General features: G+C 41.0%; 1 protein-coding gene across 1 annotated transcript in view; it reads right to left on the minus strand.

Annotated features, from left to right (window-relative positions):
* p3h2 (prolyl 3-hydroxylase 2) overlaps positions 1-20,159 on the minus strand; it is a 42,923-nt gene that overhangs the window by 7,972 nt on the left and 14,792 nt on the right. Inside the window, exons 2-4 of the mRNA XM_026345257.1 lie at positions 4,508-4,660; positions 3,822-4,011; positions 385-516 (exon numbers count right to left, since the gene is read on the minus strand). Coding sequence (XP_026201042.1) covers positions 385-516; positions 3,822-4,011; positions 4,508-4,660 — 475 coding nt within the window. The remainder of the gene's footprint in view (positions 1-384; positions 517-3,821; positions 4,012-4,507; positions 4,661-20,159) is intronic.

A 20,159-nucleotide genomic window follows, 5' to 3' on the forward strand; every position in this document is an offset into this window, starting at 1 on the left:
GAATGTATCGTTTCATCAACAGCAGAAGATCATTCATTCACACATGCACACGCACGACAGAACCAAAACACCCGAGAGCCATGGAATCAGACTGGATACACCCATTTAAAAGTTGCCCAGACAGAAGAACGAGAAGATAATGTCAGTAATACCTGAGGTGGAACAATGCTCCTTTCCTCTTTATGGGGTGTGTCGCACTGTTTGACTCGACCTGTTTGCAGATCTTTGTGGTTACCATGACTTCTTGTATGAGCATGCATGTGTGTGTGTGACCTATGGGTGTATCCATCTTTATTGTTCATAGTTACACCAAGCATGGTTGGATAGATGTCATGGTCGAGTGCCATACAAGTACCGACCATTTACCATTTACCTGTAACTCACCCTGGAAGTATGCAAACTGAAGGTAGTCATAGTGCAGAGGCAGGTAGTTCTCCATGGGTGACAGGCGGCCTGGGCGGGTGGCGAGGTCTCTGACACACTCGTGTTCACAGTGAAGCACCTGAGTGAAGTGATCTGCAACAACACATCATGATCACAAAGTGGAGATAGCATGTTTCTTCCTGTATTTGGCTTTTTTTCAATTAGTATTATGAAATAATTAGTATTCCTAAAACTGCTATTATGTGGAAACTACACTTGCATGAGGTGCTTAAAGACTTTCATGTCTAATCCGAAAGGTGTCTTATGTTCTAAGTGGTTTCAGGCTTCAGGCATTTAACCTATGTGGAGTGATTAACACTGAAACAGCCAGTGAGAAGTGAAACAATCAATCAAAACAAGCAACCACATTTCCAGTTGTCACCACCTTTTGGGAATATCAGGACCTAGATGATTGAGAATCTCCTCAGACGTAATTATTGTAATTAAAATATAAATCTCGTAAGCATCTCCTAATATAAAACATATTTATTACATAAATTATGACAACTCAGTAAAAACAAGAAGAGGAAGGGATTCCTCTAAAGGACAGAGACGTGTGTAATGGATTTCCTGTGTACAGAGTAGACAGAAAACGGAACTAGTTAATTGTAAATAATCTAATGTTTTGATCCACCAGCTGTTGATATCAGCTTCAGGTTAAAGGAACATGTGAAAAAGAGCTGAAGAAAAAAGACTTGATAGCATTTCAGGCAGTCTAATGGAAACTAACAGCAGCTAATCTTATACTCAGGGGAGACACGCAATCAACAATGCATTAATTTTCTTTGACTCCAGCAAAAGCTATTTGACATCGAGGCATATGATACATCTGAGGATAGATGTAAAGCCAAGTATGAGAAAGAACACTAGCATACGGACTACATGGATCCCCACTGAAAACACATGTGCATTATCATTTTTGGCTGTTGCCTAAAAAGACTTTATCAAAACTGTATTAAATCAAACACACCGGGCCAACATTATGTCAATCATGTTGCCGTGAAGCAGATCAAATAAATGCTGTTTCTTCAGTATAATAAGTTCAGGTCTTTGCTGTTGCTCAGGTGGTGATGTTTCATCATATCATGTCCTGAGTGTGTATGTACAGTGAGGTCACTCTTGAACAGCTGCAGTACTACAATTCCTCACAGCAGAGTTGTTGTCTGTTTCTATTTCTTCAGGCGTCTTAGACGAGAGGGATGCTGTTTGTGGCTCAGAGGAGCTTGTATTGTAAGTGAGGAAGCAATTTTATGAAACCTTTATTTTTATTCTGCTTACAGTGCAGAACTGAATATATTACACTCACAAATACAAAGACACATCTTAACTTCATAATCACAACTGTAGTGGTGCAATGGAAAATAATCCCTTGATTGTAAGTAAAACAAAGCCCGGCCAAAATGAATTAGCTATCTTCTCAGTGTTTATGCAACCAGGCCATACGTATATTTGAGACAAAACATACCTGCCAACAATTAATCTATGGCAACTGCACACAAACCACCTCAATTTCAAAGGAGAAAGGCCTGACTTGTATCAACAAAAGCACTCCTCACCAGATTCGTTGCGTAAGATCTATAACCACCTAATTTTCATCTGATGCAATTTTGTGTACACACACACACACACACACACACACACACACACACACACACACACACACACACACACACACACACACACACACACACACACACACACAGAAAACACAGTGTGTGTGTGTGTGTGTATGTAAAAACAAGTCTATAGACAGAATAGTGGTGCCAGGGTAAGTTTAAACAAAAGGAAATGATAGCAGAACATAAAATTATATATATATTAATAAAAAATAAAGATAAAACAGAGCAGTGATGAGAGGGAGAAGTGGAGCTGGGAAGAAGAGGAAGAAGAGGAAGCATAACATTCGCACTATGCTTCTAACTGTGTTTCGATATGTTTTGGACACGTTGACTTTCATTTACAAATTGAATTGCTAATGAAATAGAGACTTCTAAGTTGCATAACATACATGCTGCTTGAAATTCGAGCAAGAACAAGTCAAGTCAGTCAAGTGTACTTTACTAAAATGACATCATTGTTGAAGCTCTACCAGACTACTACATAGTAGTCAAGTAGGTTATCATATTAAAAAGGTAGATACTTTTTAAAATAAACTACAGTCATAACTAAGATAGAGAAGTGTCTCACACAACTGCAAACAGTCCAGAAAATACATTTGAACAGCAGAGAAAATCAGTCAATTGGTAATCTTACTAATAATGTATGTGTCATTTATACCTTGGATTAGTACATCTTAGTGGAACTACAGGTCGAGTGTAAAGAGTCCCAAAAGGCTGTATGTGGTATAAAGTGGTCTCATTTATTAAACTAACTGATGTTGTTTTTAATCACAGATTACAATGTATGCATCCTGCCCTGATTGGTGCTCTGAAGTCTTTGCAGTGTGCTTTTTATTTGCTCCTTCTTATCATCATCAAGACATGTAAGCCAATACAGGGACATGTACTTTGCATGTTTTGAAAAGAAATATCAATATCAAGATCTATTTGAAGCTTGAATAACCAACAGGCTATATGAGGTAATTCTGGCCTTTTGTCAAAGGTAGATGTTACAGAGATAACAGGAAATGAAGGGGGGTGAATGACCTAACAATGAACTGAGGGCAGAATCAAACACCGGATGGTTTTAAAAGGGTATTCTCATGGTTTATAGGTTAAAGTATGGTTATAGATATACTTATATAGAGGAACCTACAGTAATTTCTCCATTTCACTTCTCTTTCTTCTCTTTCTATTTTACATACATCATCCTGTCCAAACATGGCTGTTGAGTCTCATCTGTCCTATAATACGGCGCCAACTTCCATCCAGTGCCAAACCACTGCCAGGAACATTTGATCACCTAGTAAGCACGAAGAGTATTGTTTGGCCTTGTCTAAGCCTCCCCAGGCTCTCTCAGCACAGCAAAGCACAGCTTGGGCTCAGGGCCCCACAATACAGTCAGACATGTTAGTAAAAGAGTCACGATAAGTCCCTAAAATGCTTCATACACCATTTAAACAGTCTCCTTTCATCTTAGACTGTAATAACTCATCATCATTGAGCCACGACGGTTTCAAACTACAGACATCAACAAACAAAACAAGGGTTAGTTTAGTGTTGAGGGTTTTTCAGATGAGACTCGCAACATCCTGTTAATCCTGTTAGCTTTTAATGCGGTGCAACATACAGGACGCAGGCAAATAAAGATAACCTTTTAATTAGCGTCTGCTCTTATGTCGAGGTGAAGTCAATTCTGATGATGTTGATGCTGACATACAAAAAGAGTGAAAACAACCTAGAGAAGAAACTGAGAAGAATTTAATGTTAAATATTTTGTGTTCAGGTCCCGGCTCTTACCTGATACGAGTTCATGGAGACTGTAGCGGTAGCGGAGGTGATCATGGCCCTCGAACCTCTGTGGTCCTTGGCACTGAGCCCGACACTCCACATCTGCTTTGTAGTACTCCACCAGAGCCTCCTCAAACAGAACGATGGCACTCTCGTAGTCGCCCTTGTCGTACAACCTCACCGCTGCTGTGAACGAATGCTGTGGATGGAGGAGAGATGGAAGGTGATAAGAAAAATGAGGTGTTCAGCAAATCTTTATACAATCTACCTTCATTCTGGAGATTTGTATATTTGTATGTGCTGTCAATAATTTTGTACCTAAGTCCTCTGGTAAATGTGTTTCCTGCTTCAACAATCATTTGTTTGGAATAAACAGGGGACAGATTATTTATTAATATTTATTGCCCCTAGGGAAAATGTGCTTTGGACTGAAATGTTGCACACAAAATTCCCAAAGACTGTTAAAATGTCTTTGCACAATGGAAAAGGTAAATAAAACAGATGAGAACACAAAGCTAAGTTTGCATCTACAGTCAGCAAGAGAAGATATCTTATCTTATCTGATTTCCAGTTCAGGAAGGCTGCAAAAGATGGTGATTGCTTTTATTTAACAGGAAAAAAAGGCAAAAGGAGAAGCTACAAAAGACTAAAAACATCTGAATACAACCATCTTTATTTGAGTTTTTCTGGCTAACCTGGTGTGGCCGGGCTTCTCGGTCCACAAAGTGGTCCTCATTGACGCCCTGCAGGTCTTTGTACTGCTCCAGGTTCTGGCCCATCTCCACATGTTCGGCATTGGCCTGGAAGTAGGTGTGAGCTGCTGCTGCTGCCTTGTCAGGCTGCTTCAACTAGAAAAGAGGAGCAGAGGGAAAAACAAATGTTGTTAAAATGAGTAACAAAACAGATGCTGGCGCTGTGACTGTGTTTTCTTTTCCACTGTTTCATTGTATGGCATTATATGTTTCATATCCATTACGTTTATATTGAGCATTGCAATGTGAAACTACAACCTCTACAGGAGTTTGGCAAGTTTAGGTGCTTTAACGGGGTAAGGAACAGGCAATCTGCAGATGTTTCTCTGAAGTCACTCCTGCATGGAAGAACACTCTACTTGCCAAAAGAGAGGGTGCATTCAAGTCTTTCCTAAAAATCGATTCTTGGCAAGTGATTTGCAATCCACGTGAAATGAGTAATGATGCTGAACTGGGTTCATGCAGACCAGAGAGAAACTGAGCAGATTTACAGGGACAGGCTGTTCCCCTTCACATCCTCTCAACTGTTAGTATTTAAAACCAATATGATAGATGAGGTCTTTGCATATTAAATAATCACTACACAGTAATCCCATCCACCACCTTGCTACGGCCTAGCTGCTTTGAACCCATGCCTATCAAATCACTTTTTAACACACACATAAGTAAGTTGTTTTTGTTAGTTTTGTTGTCTTTCTGCTTCCCACAAACATTACTTTATTGATCTACTCTGTATTTTTTTTTTCTTTCTTGAATTTAGACTTGTTTTTAACTTTTAATGTCAGTTTGACTGTGAATTTTTCCTTTTGGGGGATCATTAAAGTGTTATTTATCCAATTAATTATTGGGTGCTCTTATGTTTTTTTTTTCTTGTTCATGTATCTTTACCATTCATATAGTTATATCTTGCTGTTAGCGGTTTTGTTTATTTGTTTAAATGTGCGGAAAGCTGCAGGCTATGCTCACTATGAGTTAAATGCTGCCTGTGTGTAACATAGGTGTGTGGTTATGAGGAGGATTGTGTGCTACAGGTGCTTTTGGGTTTTTTTTCTTTGTTCATTTTGTTGACAGTGAAACTGAAGCTTGTAATAAATGGGGAAATATGCAGGTATGGCTGTAAAAGTGTGATTTTGGATATTATCATTATGTATGGAGGATGTGTGTTCTCCTTCTGCACTGTGAGGCAGCATAGGAATCCTGTTGTACACAGCAACGAGATGTTTAACATAATAATAATAATAATAATAATAAAAAACACCATCGCATTCCTCACTGTGACCCACCACATCCCACTGTACATCAAAGCACGTGAGTAAAGATCTACTCTGTGGAGTTTTACACAACATGCAACATGCGTGGCTCTACTCTCAGCAAAAACAAACACCGCTCAGTTCGGAAAAGGAGGATTCAAGATGTTCGGTGCGAGCTATTTTCTTAAGATGCTTATTAAAGCAAAGTTATTTTGAAACAAGTCTATCATCAGAACATGCCTAGTTCCAGTCAGATGATATTGGAATCAAGTTCAAGCCTCAACATCGACAAGTTAAACAACAGCCTGCACTAAATCAAGCTCACATGAAATAACCCAACAAAGCCTGTTTTTACATTTAAAAAGAAAAGCACGAACAGTTGCACGGCAGGTCACATCTTCCTTTTCTCCATTCATTCTTTTTATAGTAAAAAATAAATAAAATCAAGAAATCAATCATAAAAAACAGTTATGGAGTGTTTGAAACTATGGAGGATGACTGTGAATGAATGTGAAGGAATAAAAGACAGATGCAGAGAGGTGAACGCAGGGTTGAAGACAGAGCCTGTGACGAACTGGATCTCACTTCTAACAACACTGACTCAGCCTCTCAGTGACATCTGACTCCATTTGTTTAAATCCTTCATGTTCCCAACAGGTGCAAACCTAAAGTAGATCTGTGTTTCACAGCCTGTTTACTGACAGTCGACAAGGTCAGAGTATCCTGTTTGCCAAAAACACAACTGGCTGAGAGAGCCTCTCAACACGCTCAACCTTCTGCTCCTCCACCCAGTCATGTCGGGAAAGACGTTTGCTGCAACAAAACTCCTTTGTTCTCTTTGAATATTTTTGTTGGGAAGCATTAGCAAGATAAGACTTTGACTTTCCACATTAAGCAAAAGGTTTAGGAAATGTATAGCTCCATGGAGAATAGCGTTTTTTTGCAGACACTAGAACAACAAAGCCCTTTTTTCTTTCTATGGGGGAGGCAAACAATTTCCACAAAGTCTGCACAACACATCATAAAACACAAACTGAACTTCTTTAATACAAGAAGCAGACATTCCTTTCCCCACAAACATCCCACTCCTTTTTGAAAAATGACTCCCCTGTCTGATAAAATTACCTCTCTTTCAAGTGGTATCAGGGCAGGCAGGACAAAAAACTGTACATGCCTGGTTACCCCTGAAAAACCAAAGAGTGAGGTGGCGTCAAGTGCATTCCTGTGCATCAAATCACCTGGCTGGAGCTACCAGGAGAAGCAGCGTGACAGTCAATCACCAGGAAAGAAAAGAAAAATTATCACAAGGAATCAAAAGGGCAACTATCTGCACTTGCGTGTTTAACCAAAAGTAAACGCAACAAGTTAAAACTACTCTGCTGCCTTTTGGCAGGTATCGAAGCCGTTCTAAAGAAATTATGTGGAGATAAATTACTCCGCACACCGACAGACCTGAACAAATCAAAACATAAACTGGGACCCTTGGAACTTGTAATGCATTAGGATCTGTTGAAACCCGAGTCTCTGAAGGTGGATTATTTCATCTAATTGATGGCGCAACCTCAAGCATGAGTTGTCTGCTGCTCAGGGAGAACATCCTCCTCAAAGGAACTCTGTTGATATGACTACCAGAGATTAAACAGCGAGGATCACAGTGGCTGTGGTCTACAAAGAAGGGGGGATGTGAAGGAGGGAGTTACCAACCTAGATGCCTCCACCTCCTTCACCTCCCTCTGCCTTCAGCCACTCTGGGATGACCTGACGCTCTGGACTGACACCAGAAAAACACTAGAAGCACATTTATGAAAGAAGAAAGTACTGTACTGTGTGTTTCAATACATGACTCATGCGTGGGAGATAACGGTTTTATATTTAATAGCAACTTAGCAAGATGATCGCTAAAGCTTTACGGAGACAAATGGTTCAATGTGGAGGATTTGTGGGAGTCTGAGTACTGTATCAAAGTGTCAAAGCCTCCAACAGGGATCAGGCCTGGAAATTCTGAATTTAAAACACATGGTCGTGTATCAAACTGCACAGTGGAAGGTGAAAACGCCCCCTCAGGATGACAGAGCAGAAATTAATCAAGTGTTTAAAATGAGATTACCAATATCCCGCACAGTGTAATGGAAAATAATACAGCCTGGAATTAGCCACATGTGTAAATAGAAACGGCTTGTCTCGATCTGCAATAGGAGAATCCATTATCCTAACTGCTTGTCCTTGTAAGGGTTGCAGGAGTGCTGGAGTCAATCCCAGCTGTTATTGGACGACAGGCGGGGTGCACCATGGACAGGTAGCCAGTCTATCACAGAGCTGACACATAGACACAGACAAACATTCACACTCACATTCGCAAATATGGGCAGGAGCACCCAGCGAGAATTCACACAGAAGTATTCACTTACTTTTTCTTGTCACCGTATATGTATTCTGCAAACCAGTTTGAATAAAGTGAAGTACTAAATATTGCTCAGTCCTGTATTCCTTTTATTTTGTTAAGCTGGCCTCTTTAACTGAACATGTACATAGAAATGACTGAGATGGAAAACAGTGCAGTTTTATGCAATGAATGTGCGCTATATGTTACACAAATGAAATCAATGTTGGGCTATTGTTTTAGTTATTCAGTTATTAATTTGTAAATGTTTATTGTTTTAACATTAAATTGAACACGCTTTAAAAAACACAGCAGCATTAAAAGCAAAACGTTTATAACCTGAAAACATTCACAAGTGTGCATCTGAGGACATTTTTCTTCCCACATGAATTTCAAAGGAGCACCTGTAGAGGTGTATAACTACCACTCAGTCTGAGCCCTCAGTCAGCCTTCTCCACTAAAGAGCAACTTGTGTCTGAGCTGTTGGACCGCCCTGCCACTCTGAGAGACGCACTCTTGATGTGGGCACAGATTAGTGCCAAGGCAAACGTTCATTTGCATGTCCTTCTCATCTGGGCCTCCTGCTTGATTCACAGGTATGTAAATAGGCCTGGGCTGGCGCCGCAGATGCACGGGTGAAGTTGTGACAAAAAGCACGTACCCAAGTGCCACAAACAAGTCTGGAGCCAGTTACCGGGATGGCTTCTCAGAGGCAGAACGTAACGATTGTGGAGCTGGAAACAAGTGATGAATACCTGAGGGACATGCAGTTTCTAAGAGGTACCAAGGTCAGGAGTGAAGGTAAGCTCAGGAGATTTGAAAAGGTTCAGGTTGTTCCAGTTCAGACTGCACATACAAACATTTTTAGAAAATCAGAAGCCCACAAGAGAAGTTTAAACCACACACTTGTCCTTCAGGTCTCCTGGTCTAAAGATGTCAGTACGCTCCAAATGAAGTACTTCTCAAATAGCTGAATAGTACTAACTGCAGTTAAATAACCACATACCCTGCTAATACTTGACTGACCTAAAAAGGTGCATGTAGTCATTACTGGCCATGGTTATGTACACTGCTCACGGACACACACCACTTTTTCAGCAGGAACATCTGGGAGCATGAAAAGCGTGTTCCTACGACGCCAGTAATGGTTTTAAAACCAGAAAAGAGTTGTGTCAATGTGATACAGCCCATAAGGAATGCTTTGTGAATTAACTTAATAAACAACCACATACTGACGGTGACACTGTTGACGACACTCGGTTCGACACACTGAGTTGAACTGCCAGAAGCTACAAACAACATTTCCTGAAACTACGGACTTGAAAACCAGAAAGAGACATTTTTGCTGCACATGTGCGACATAAACATTTCAGCCACCTGTCTGCAGGACACCGAGTCTGTTTAGATGGAAACAATATTTATTCCTCTGTAAACACAGTAGTAATTTTTTTTTAACCAGACCCAAGTTTACTGTCCCTAAACAAATATTTGTAGCGTGAGCAGAATGGTTTGAACCACATTCTTTACTAAATATTTATCCCCAAACCATAATATGTGCCTTCGCTTCAGCAGCAAATGATATGTGTACATATATTTAACAGAGATCGATTAAAGCTAAACATTTCATCAGTTGAGACATAACATAAGGTGTCCTTCATCATAAGAGAAGAAAAAGATGGGAGTCTATGTTTTGTCCTTGCGACCAACGAAGCATCGTCTAGTATTTGATGGCGCCAGGTTCTCAAGAGTGACGACTGGCTTCTTTTCTTGGTCTTACATCCTAGTAAACTGAATATCTGTGGGTTGTGGTCAGCTGATCTGACACAAAAATGCATCTGATTATTGAATCCTGTAGCCTTGGATTTCGTGGTGGGCAATGTTCACTGTCTTCTGGTGTTTTACAAACAAACGATTGAGAAAAATCATAGAATTAGAAATGATGAAAATAATGGAAATGTACAGAAGTCTTTCTATTAGGACATGAACACTGGTCTCCACCACTACAGCAGTTTAATTAATGAGTTTCAAGCTTGAAAAAAACCTAGTGTTTTAAGAGACTGCCGCTTGTATAGGAACATCTTGGTGGCTAGAAAAAGAGTTAAGGCCATTTCACAATACTTGTAAATCAACAACAAATGGGAGTAAGATTGGGATTTTATTTGCCTTGGTGAGGAAAGCTGCATGCGCCCATGAACTCTACTGAACAGCTATTTTTATTGCCAATGACAGCTGTAGTACCACTGCTTGACACGCAGAATTCACTATATACTATAGACACGTTAAATCGCTGGTTACCATCCTTTGAGGTGGAGGCCATGTTTCCACAGTCGACAGTTTCAAAGACATATCGAGCACTTTGATTGATGATTCTGAACTGTGGAAAATAGTCTGGAAAACAGCTTATGTCTGTTTTTGAGAAGACAATACATAGATTATTAGCATTTAGCTACACTGAGGTCTGCCATCAGAAAACCAGCCAGGAGCCAACAAGGTGTTCAATACATGCAGCCTGGCTAACGTATTAAGCACATGCTGCAGAAGAAAAGTGCTTGATGATGTCATGGGTGAACACGGTTTAGTTTGATGCCCTCTCCTTCCTCTCTTCCTTGTTCTTCCCCTCACACCACCCGTCTTCCTCTCATCAGTCCGGTCGCGCTGACAGCTCTGCACAGTGGTTTCTTTCTGCGTGTCCTCACCCCACCCTGAGCCACAGTGTGTTCCACCTATACGGTCATGTCAAAGGAATGCTTGAAAAAATCCCGCCACTGCTGCCGCTAAGACGTCTCTTTCATTACACTATAAAGACACAGGAGGGATGACGAGCCGGGAAAGGTTGGCCCTCACTCCTGGAAATGGGAAAAGAAAACAGTGGTAGAATATTAATGCCACTGCACATGAGAGCAAACCTTGACCTCGGCTTGGCGTGTTTTTGAACTGCTGGCTTTGATTAGGGGAAAAATGATTGAACGCACTTGATCACAGCAGCGTGAGGTAACTGGGAATTCAGAACATGGAACAGATGCTTATTATGGAGAATCTATTATATATCAAAACACAGTTCATGTCCATTATGAGCTAATCTGGATCAGGCAACTTGACTTTAGGTGGTGCTTTGTACATGGTTAGCCGTGTCTGCCCTATGGCTGACATCACTTGGTTACACAGGGAAATGACTGCTTCCTTTATACTCTCCAACTCCAGTGTCAGTCCAGTTAAGCTTTGTGGGAAACCTTTTCCTCTAAGCTATCTTGAGGCCACCTGACACGCCATCAGCTACTGTATCCTTAGTCAACCATCACGCTCTTTCCCATGTCTGATGTGCCAGTTTCAGGACACACAAGGGCAGCTTTGTGCGGAAACCTCAGAAACACAAGTTGTGTGAGTTTTAAGTAGAGCAGATGGGGTGGAAAATCAGCTATAATGTCTTCCTCCCCCTCCTTCTGCGCCCAACACCTCTCACGTTCCCTCCCACCCAAAATACAGTAACACACACACTCTTTACTCTCTGGAACTTCTAAAAACAGGCCTGGTCAGCCGACGTCTTATTTTTAGGCTCCGGCTGATCTCACTCTCTACCAGTTTCCATTCACATAAAGGTGCCTTTTTGCAGACTAGAAAAACACACTCTGACCAGTTTAACCTAAATCTGTGACAAACAGTTGTGTGTCTTTGTGCGTTGGCCTTTCGCTGAGGATGTGCTCTGTGTATTGAAGGTGTATACAGACTGGAGACCATGCATGGGATACCACACATACTGCTGGTTAGGATTTCCACAGCAACGGTTTAAATGAACTGCAGTGACTTAAAGGAACACCTTTCGGGAAATTTAGTGTATTACATTTCAGCATTGTACTGCCAGAAGTTACAGCCAAACAGGACATAGGAAATTCTTTGCAGGGCAGCTGATATCACTGCACGTCCACTTTTGTTTCAGTATAATATATAATGGTTTGTTAAACGGTCGTCTCCTGATTTTGTCTGTGTTTCTGTGAAGAAACTGGAGTACCCGAAGGAAACCCACGCAGGCGCATGAGAACATGGAAACTCCACACAGAAAAAACACAGCCGGCCAACAGGTTCAAACCCATAACCTTCGAGCTGTGAAGTGGAAGTGCGAATTAATCCGTCACCGAGCCACCTTCTCCCAGGGGAGATCGCATGAGACCAAAACACTTCGGACCTTTCGCTCTGTTCTCCCATAAAGCTCCAGGGATGAGGGGATTTCCCATCTGAGCAGAACATTACGAGGACCCGCACATCTGAAAGAAAGCCTTGCCACTGACAGACAGTGGTCAAAGGTCACCTTCTCACATGAGCGTGGGTGCACTGGGTTTTTCTACTGCGGCTGTAAAGACATGTGGCAGGAAAAATAGGAAAAGGTGTGAGCGAAGCGGCGTTTAAATGTTAAATCTAACTCAGACAAATGTTTAGTTCACACAACAACAGCTAAAGCTAAAGGCGGCTAAAAGTGTGTGTGTGTGTGTGTGAGGCAGTGAGCACGTGTGCCACAGCAGACAATGCCAGCATTCATCCAACCACTCAATTCTCACCCTGTCCAGCCTCCACAGTGCCCAAGAGAAACATAAAATATATTTATTCATGTTGAAATCAATCTGGTGCTGTAGCAATCAATCTGGTGTTTATAAGACGAAGGTTTTCACACAACACCAACTTCAGCCGAGGGGGCTTTGTTGAGAGATTGAAATGCATCTGAGGGCTTGTGATGGATGAACATCTTTATACTGTATATCAAATATTTAACGAGGGAGTTATAAATCTGAAAACCACTGGAAGCCTTCAAGCACACAAACACTTTACGTGAACTGTTCTCTTTGCGACGACGTCTGCCCTCAAAATCAGCTTCCCATGAAAATGTAAGTCAGTCAAGCTTTAACTGCTCATATTAGAGTATGAAAGGTTCAAGTGCCCTAAAGGAGTACTTCCTGGTTCAAACGTCAAAAGTGGTTAAGCTTGACTCCCTACTGTCTAGTAGAAAAGCTAAAATGATGAAAACTAGCTCATTTTAGCCTTCCAGCATCACTGAGAGCCAGCCCAGCTGTTTTAACGATAAAATGGTAATGTCATGAGTAGACAAGGACATGTGGGGTGGTGTGGAGTTTACTGTAAGTGTCTTTCCTCCATTACTTCCTGTTTAGTCTCTCCCTAAAGAGGATGCAACCAGATGCAGGATATACTCTCTCCAGGGTTGAACAGCACGGATTAATGGATGGAGAAGGGTTAGAAGAACTTAGTGCTCAGCTGCGAGATGACCTGGGGGCCAAGACAGAGGCAGAAAATGCAGACACAGATTGGTCAAGTAAACACTCTCAGGGAGGCAGAAAATATAATCTGCATGACTTCTGGCTGTACTGAGAGAGAGAGATTAAGTTAATGCTTGTTTTGATTTAGCATTTCTTCCTCATTTCAGATTTTTCCAAATGCTTCTTTTCCTACAGCATGATAAAAGACACCTGTTTCAACCTAACATTACTAGATCACGTACAGCTCAGACGCCTGCTGGTCGTTTTTATACTGATGAAGAGGGCAACAATCATCTCTGACTAAGAATATGTAGCTTGTTTGTTTTAAATTACAGAACTAATCTAACAGCTTATTTAAGACTTAACTCTAACTATGACTCATATAAATCTGCAATTATATCGGTTTAATGGCCATCCAACAAATAAAAGCAACAACCTCAACCAAATCGGACCTGTGTCAAGTAAATGGAGAGTCCAATAAATCCAGTAAGGACATTTAACAACAAAGAACTGGGTATAAATTGCTCTGACATGCTAGAACCATCATTATGGATAGAAGAAATTCTCGACATAGTTGAAACCCAACTAAAAACTGCAATACAATGTTTTGCACAACCCTACCATGACATTTTGGTCCAGATTACGTGCATGTGACAGCACCAAGAGCTCAAATTTATTGTGAGTGCATTTTAACAAATTACATTCTGCACATAATGAGATGACAGAAAGCAAATAAATCTCCAGTGGAAGTGTTCAGAGAAAAAGTTGACAAGACCTCATTTCAAACATTTTCATAGCCTGTCACAACTTCTCTCTGGGGTGCTGTTTCGAAACCCGACCGCGGTGTCGTGTCAGGGGGTTGACACAGAGCTGCATATCATCTGGCTCTTTGCACACACACACACTCGCATGTGTCAGTCAGAGTTTGTGGACGTGTGTGACAAAACCCAAACTCGTGAACTTGTGTCCGAGGGGCCGTGTGTGTCAGCTGGTGTGCGAGCAAAAGGCCATACAAGAGTGTAAACAAACACACACACGCACAAGGCGAGTTATTTACTGCAGAGAGGCTAATTAGTGACATTTTGTCCACATGAAAAAATAAAAATGGTAAAGTCATGACCTTATTTTTACCGTTTACTGCACAATAACTGTTTTTAACAAAAAAAAAAATTATCATTAGAAGGTTTGAGACAGAACGTGAAATACCACTGCTGCAGTGATTTCAGGGAGGATTACCACACATAACTTAAAACACATGTTTGTTAAAGAGGTCCTTAAAATAATCACGATCTGCTGCACATACTACAGTATGTTTGGGAAAATACGATTAGAATAGAGGAAAATGAATTTAGAGTGAGTTTTATATTCATGGCCTTCACTTGTTTAACAACTACTTAAAGACATCAGTTTACTACTGTACATCTCAGCAGTTCACCTTTAAAGACAAATTACTAAAAATGTTCTTGACAATTATTGTTTGTTTGTTTTTTTCTTCCAATTAAAAATTCACAAAAAAAAATGAAAAATGCCTTTTTCAATGTTATGAAGCACAAAGTGACATCAGATGTCGAATCACAAAAAACCATGAATGAAACTTTATCTGTTGAAAATGTATCGATGGTGTCGATATTCCTGATATAGAAAATGTACTCTTTACAAAACTCTCAGTTATCTACATGTTTATCTCCAGAAATGATTATTGACTGATGCTCAAGTGTCCATCTAATGACAACTTGTCAGTACATTGCTGCTTGAGATATTTTACTGAGAAACAATGTGACCTTGTTTTCAGCTTCTTTGGTGGAGATAATTAAGAACCACCCACAGGGTGATGGAAGTAAATCTCTCTGCAGACCTCCAAAGTGATTTGTACTCCCTTCGTAAACACCCCAAGTTTTCCTAGTGCTGCTGTCACATTACACAAATCTAGCAATCTTGACACACAGCATGCTGACTGGAGCTCAGGCCAAGATTGCCAAATAACACAGGCACACATACACAGACACACGATCACATGCTATTGATTAGGAGACATTTTAGATTCCGATTTTTAGATTTGAGGATTTCGCTACCCACGTGTGTGTATACGTGGTATATATGATGGATATGTGTTTGACAACTCTCAAGCAGATGTTTTCCACTACAGTGAAATTAAAATAACCAGTTTTCTCTCAGTTTTACAAACGTAGAATAAACAACTAACCAAGAAAGAAGTAAAGTAACTGTGTAAGCGAGCGTGCCTGTACAGGCCGGGGGCCCTTTCCCTTTGATGTGACTGTTTAGGAGCGGCTGGACAAAGCTGAGGTCAGAGGTTGTGTGGGTACCTGTTTGATGACCTAGTGGTGAGACCTCTGAGGAATCAGCATGCCTCACGTTCTCAGGCAGTGATGGAGGAGCCGTGGAGTTTAGACCAGACGCTTGGAGACCACGCCAGCCCATAAGAAGTCATTTCAGAGGTCATCTCAGAGGTCATTTCTCTGCTACTACAGGGGGAAAAGATCTGTGCATGCTCTCAAGTCTGTGTTTTTGTTTCTAATTTCAATGTCTTATTTTCTGTAGCTAATCACTACTGTCGTTCAGACGATGCCTTTCTGTGTAGCCAGAAAAGAGTTTCTTTGATAGCCAGCCATTGTTTTTCTTGAATTTGATGACTGCCAGTCAGCATGGACAGAGGCAAGATCAAAGACTAAACAGGCAACTTATTGGCACTGTCTTCGTATTATTTAGGTAATAATGCTGCGATTTATCCACAGAAGACAAACGCCGTCACTCCCTAATCAGACTTTCTCTAAGGATTCCCCTTAGAGCCTCACACCCTTTTTTTTTTTTTACATCATGGTTTTACTATACCATCTAGAAATCTGGATGTAAAACAGATGTTATCAAAAGCTTCGCCAGGCCCGAAAAGTGGTTTACGGGTTTAGTCGCATGGCTCCATAAAAGAGACTGTGTGCTGTAGGGAAACTGCTTATAACGGGGTAATGTGGGACAGTTTGACTGTACTTGTATACTGTAGGCTGTGGTTTTGTACAACATGAATTAAACTTGTTGCTGCTTTTAATTTCAGAGATGCTGCGGGATCATCTTTGCTGCTGCACATTTGGAACCATTGACCAAGTTCATGCAGCATTTTTGTGTGAAAGTCGCTAAGATGAACTGATATAGAATCAGCGGACACCACTGTCAATATGGAACCAAGAAATAAATAATCAGTGCAGCATACAGTCTGTGGCTCCGATCTGGCAACAATATGCTTCATGTGGTTTCTCCTTGAGGGTTTAAATACACGTCCAGCTAGGATTTCCATTCCTCATTATGAAAAGCTGCTTCCACTTTACTTCTGCCCTCCATTGTTCTTTGTTACAAGGGAAACCCTCACATGCCTCCACCGCCGGGGGTATGGGACCTGCTAGCAATGTGGGTGCACAATAATGAAACCCAATTGACCTCCATTTGAGCCCAAGTCTGTCCATTTGGCTTTTATTCCATGCCAAATTAAAGAAATTGTGAAAGTATGTGCTTCCATGATTGGGCCTATTTAGAGACCAAAGCTTTTATAAGCTGCAGAAAGTCCAGGGCTGAATTCTCCACAGTACTATGCTATCTAGAAAAAGAGAAGACGGGGGAACAGAGGAGAGAGCGGGTCCACATGTGCAGTCTGTTTACAATCTTACACTATTTGCTTGTGTGCTGATAACACTGTTTAGATTCTGTTTCCTCCTCCATGGCCACACAGTGAAAGTCTGTGTGCAAATCAAATTATAAGTGTGTACAGTGTGTGTGTGAATGAGAAAATGATACCCTACATCACAGACTCAACATTTAGCATTTTTGTGAGACTCAAAGTTAAATAATGTAGTGAAATTGAAAATACCAACAACTGATTTTCTATAGAAACAGTGACATTTATATTGGGTTTGCTAAGTAACTATAAATCACAGAGGGAAACAATAATAAAAATGTCAGTGAGTACACAACCTCATATCTTGTAGAGGCAAAGCCTTGAAGACATAAAAAAAAAACATATGGACTTCAGATCCAGTCAAAGTGTACCAAATATTCTAATTAAGTCACAAGTCTCTTAGATTTAATATGCACTACATTATCAGTATAAAAGCCGCCCATCCTCAACTATTCTGTGTCTATCTAACAATTAAAAGAATCATTTTGTGGGATTTGTGACTCATAGAAAAGTGAATTCATCATTCATTCATTCATGAACTTGCACTAATGTGGTTTGGCCTCTCTGCCAAACTAGCTTCACAGACCAGCGCTCTTCATGGGGTCTAACAGGCTGTAACTATTGTATCTATCTGTCATGTCCCCAGCTATGACCCACATTCCCTTTTAATTACAAAAACCTTCAGTGCACACCCTAATAGATAATTAGACTGCTGCCGGTGTCGCTAAAATACAACTTTACTATTTACATCTTTACAAATGGATTCTGCATGTGTCATTTCTCCATGCACTGTTGATGACAGCGCGTGACTGACAGCAGCTAATTCATCTGTGCCAGCCTTCCTGAAACAGATATATATCGGCACCCTTCAGTCTGCATGGGAGAGCAGCTGACCTGGCAATAGGTTTCTGCGGTGGTCGTGCTGCGTTAAATAAATCAGCAACACACTTTCTGCAGTTGAACACTGGCCACTTCCTGCAAAGAAGACCTCGAGAAGTAAAAACGTGCTGAGATCACCTGTCGAGGGCTAAGTAACAGTGACTATGACATCAGTTTGGATTAGAGAGATGTGTGTGGGCAGGATGCATGTGTTGAGTTGTTGCTTCCCGATGTGTCTCACCTGCAGCAGCTTTGCTGTACGCGCGTGCAGCCTCACATGTACACATCAGGAAGACATTTGTTTGAGTATCTGTGTGCTCATGCGTGTGTCTGCACGTCTACTTTTGTGAGCTCCAATCTTTTCTTACTGTCTCTCTGGACTAATTGAGTAGTGCAAATAAATAATGGCAAGCGCTGACCATGAAAAAAGGGAGAAGATCTTCTCTAAATTTATGTTTGTTCTCCCCTGAAATGTCTCTACCTCATCAGCAGCTTATAAAAGCACACAGCGGCAGAGTCCAGCTTTGTGATCCTTCCTGCCAAACACCACAACACAAGCTAAGAGGATCTCTTCTTCCAGGAATCCTAAACATTCAGAATCTGGCAACTCCAACAATCTCTGCTCCACTTTAAAACTTATTTTCAGGGCTGTGACTCTGGCAGGAAACAATGCCAGCTGCCACTTAAAGTAATTAACCGGGAGTTTTCTGGAGCTCAGCAACTATTAAACTTAGTATTTTGAGGCATTTGCTGGATGGATATCACCTGTGACTACAGAGGTGAGGGGCTGACAGGTCTCAGTTTCTGGTCTGGACTCTGCTGTTATACTACTGTGAGGAAGTGGTTTGGCAGAGAAGGGCACACAGGAGGTCTAGAATTAGACACTAGGTCATTATGAGAAACATCAGTCCTCTGAATAGAAAACACGTTGAGAAAATATTTAAAATAAAGTTCACCAGATTTCAGCAAACGATCAAGCTGACTGAATAAGTACAGGTTTGGTATGAATCCATTTGGAAATGTTACGCACACATATGCTGATCCCAACATCCTGATCCAGACCTGAGAAGCTGCTGCCCCTGTAATATTTCTCTTACTCCAGACATGAAAAGAGATCATTGTGCTGAGTCTAAATTAAAGAGGAAATGAAGAGGGGAAAATATCTGATACTAAACTTGGACGAGTATCAGGCTAAAAAAACAAAACAAAAAAACAAACAAACAGAAGAAGCCAAATCAAGCTGCAAACAGATGTCTGTAGATGTAGATGTGGTTTGTGGTTCTTCTTTAACTCAATTGCAAAATGACACTTTTACCTATTACATGGATGAGCGCCCCATCGTGTCATTAAAGTGTCACGATTTAAAAGCAAAAGATTTTTCTCTCGCAGCATCTTTTCATGTGGCCACCGCTCCACTTTACTATAAAAGCACATTTTGGGTGTAACTCTAGCATTAATAGGAGTCTTTCTAGGGTGGAGAAGAAAATGACAACCTGACATGTTAACCAAAGTACAGGCCAGAGAGGTCAGGGTTCACCCCACCCAGCTATTTAACAACTGGCCCTGGAGCACAAATTTCCTATATTTCTATTAGTCTCCCTCCCTCTGCAAGTACTGTTTAAGACTCTTGTGTGGGGCTGTTGTGCCAAATGACTAAATGTTCACACTACACCTCACGTTACTTAAACCCCCTCCTATGCACAACGATAAAACAACATTAGATGACCACTAACAAAATTTCTTTCCCAAGAAATGTGGTTCTTTTGAGCCATTTCATTAATTTCTCCTTAAAAGGTGTTTCCTTTTATTCCGACCTGAGTCATCCCACACACAGCTGCTCGAGGTATGGTGGTGAATGATTTATCTGTATTCCCTTTTCTTTTTCCTTTCGTGATCTGGCAGTTGAACAACTTAATACTCTGGTCTGCAACTCAGTGAAATACAACATCAACGCTGCTAAGTGGAGCCAAGATATTGAATGTGGAGTTTAAGACTAGAAAAAAAAGTGTCTGCATCAATCAAATGTAGTAATCTGGAGAGAAGAAAAGGTCTGGTTACTGGAACGATGTCTTTCCACTGAGTCTCAACTCAGATAACAGGATGTCCCCAGGGGAGGAGAGGAAATCCCCAGCAATCTGGAAGG

The sequence above is a fragment of the Anabas testudineus genome, chromosome 4 (assembly GCF_900324465.2).
Source record: "Anabas testudineus chromosome 4, fAnaTes1.2, whole genome shotgun sequence".
NCBI classification, from domain to species: domain Eukaryota; kingdom Metazoa; phylum Chordata; class Actinopteri; order Anabantiformes; family Anabantidae; genus Anabas; species Anabas testudineus.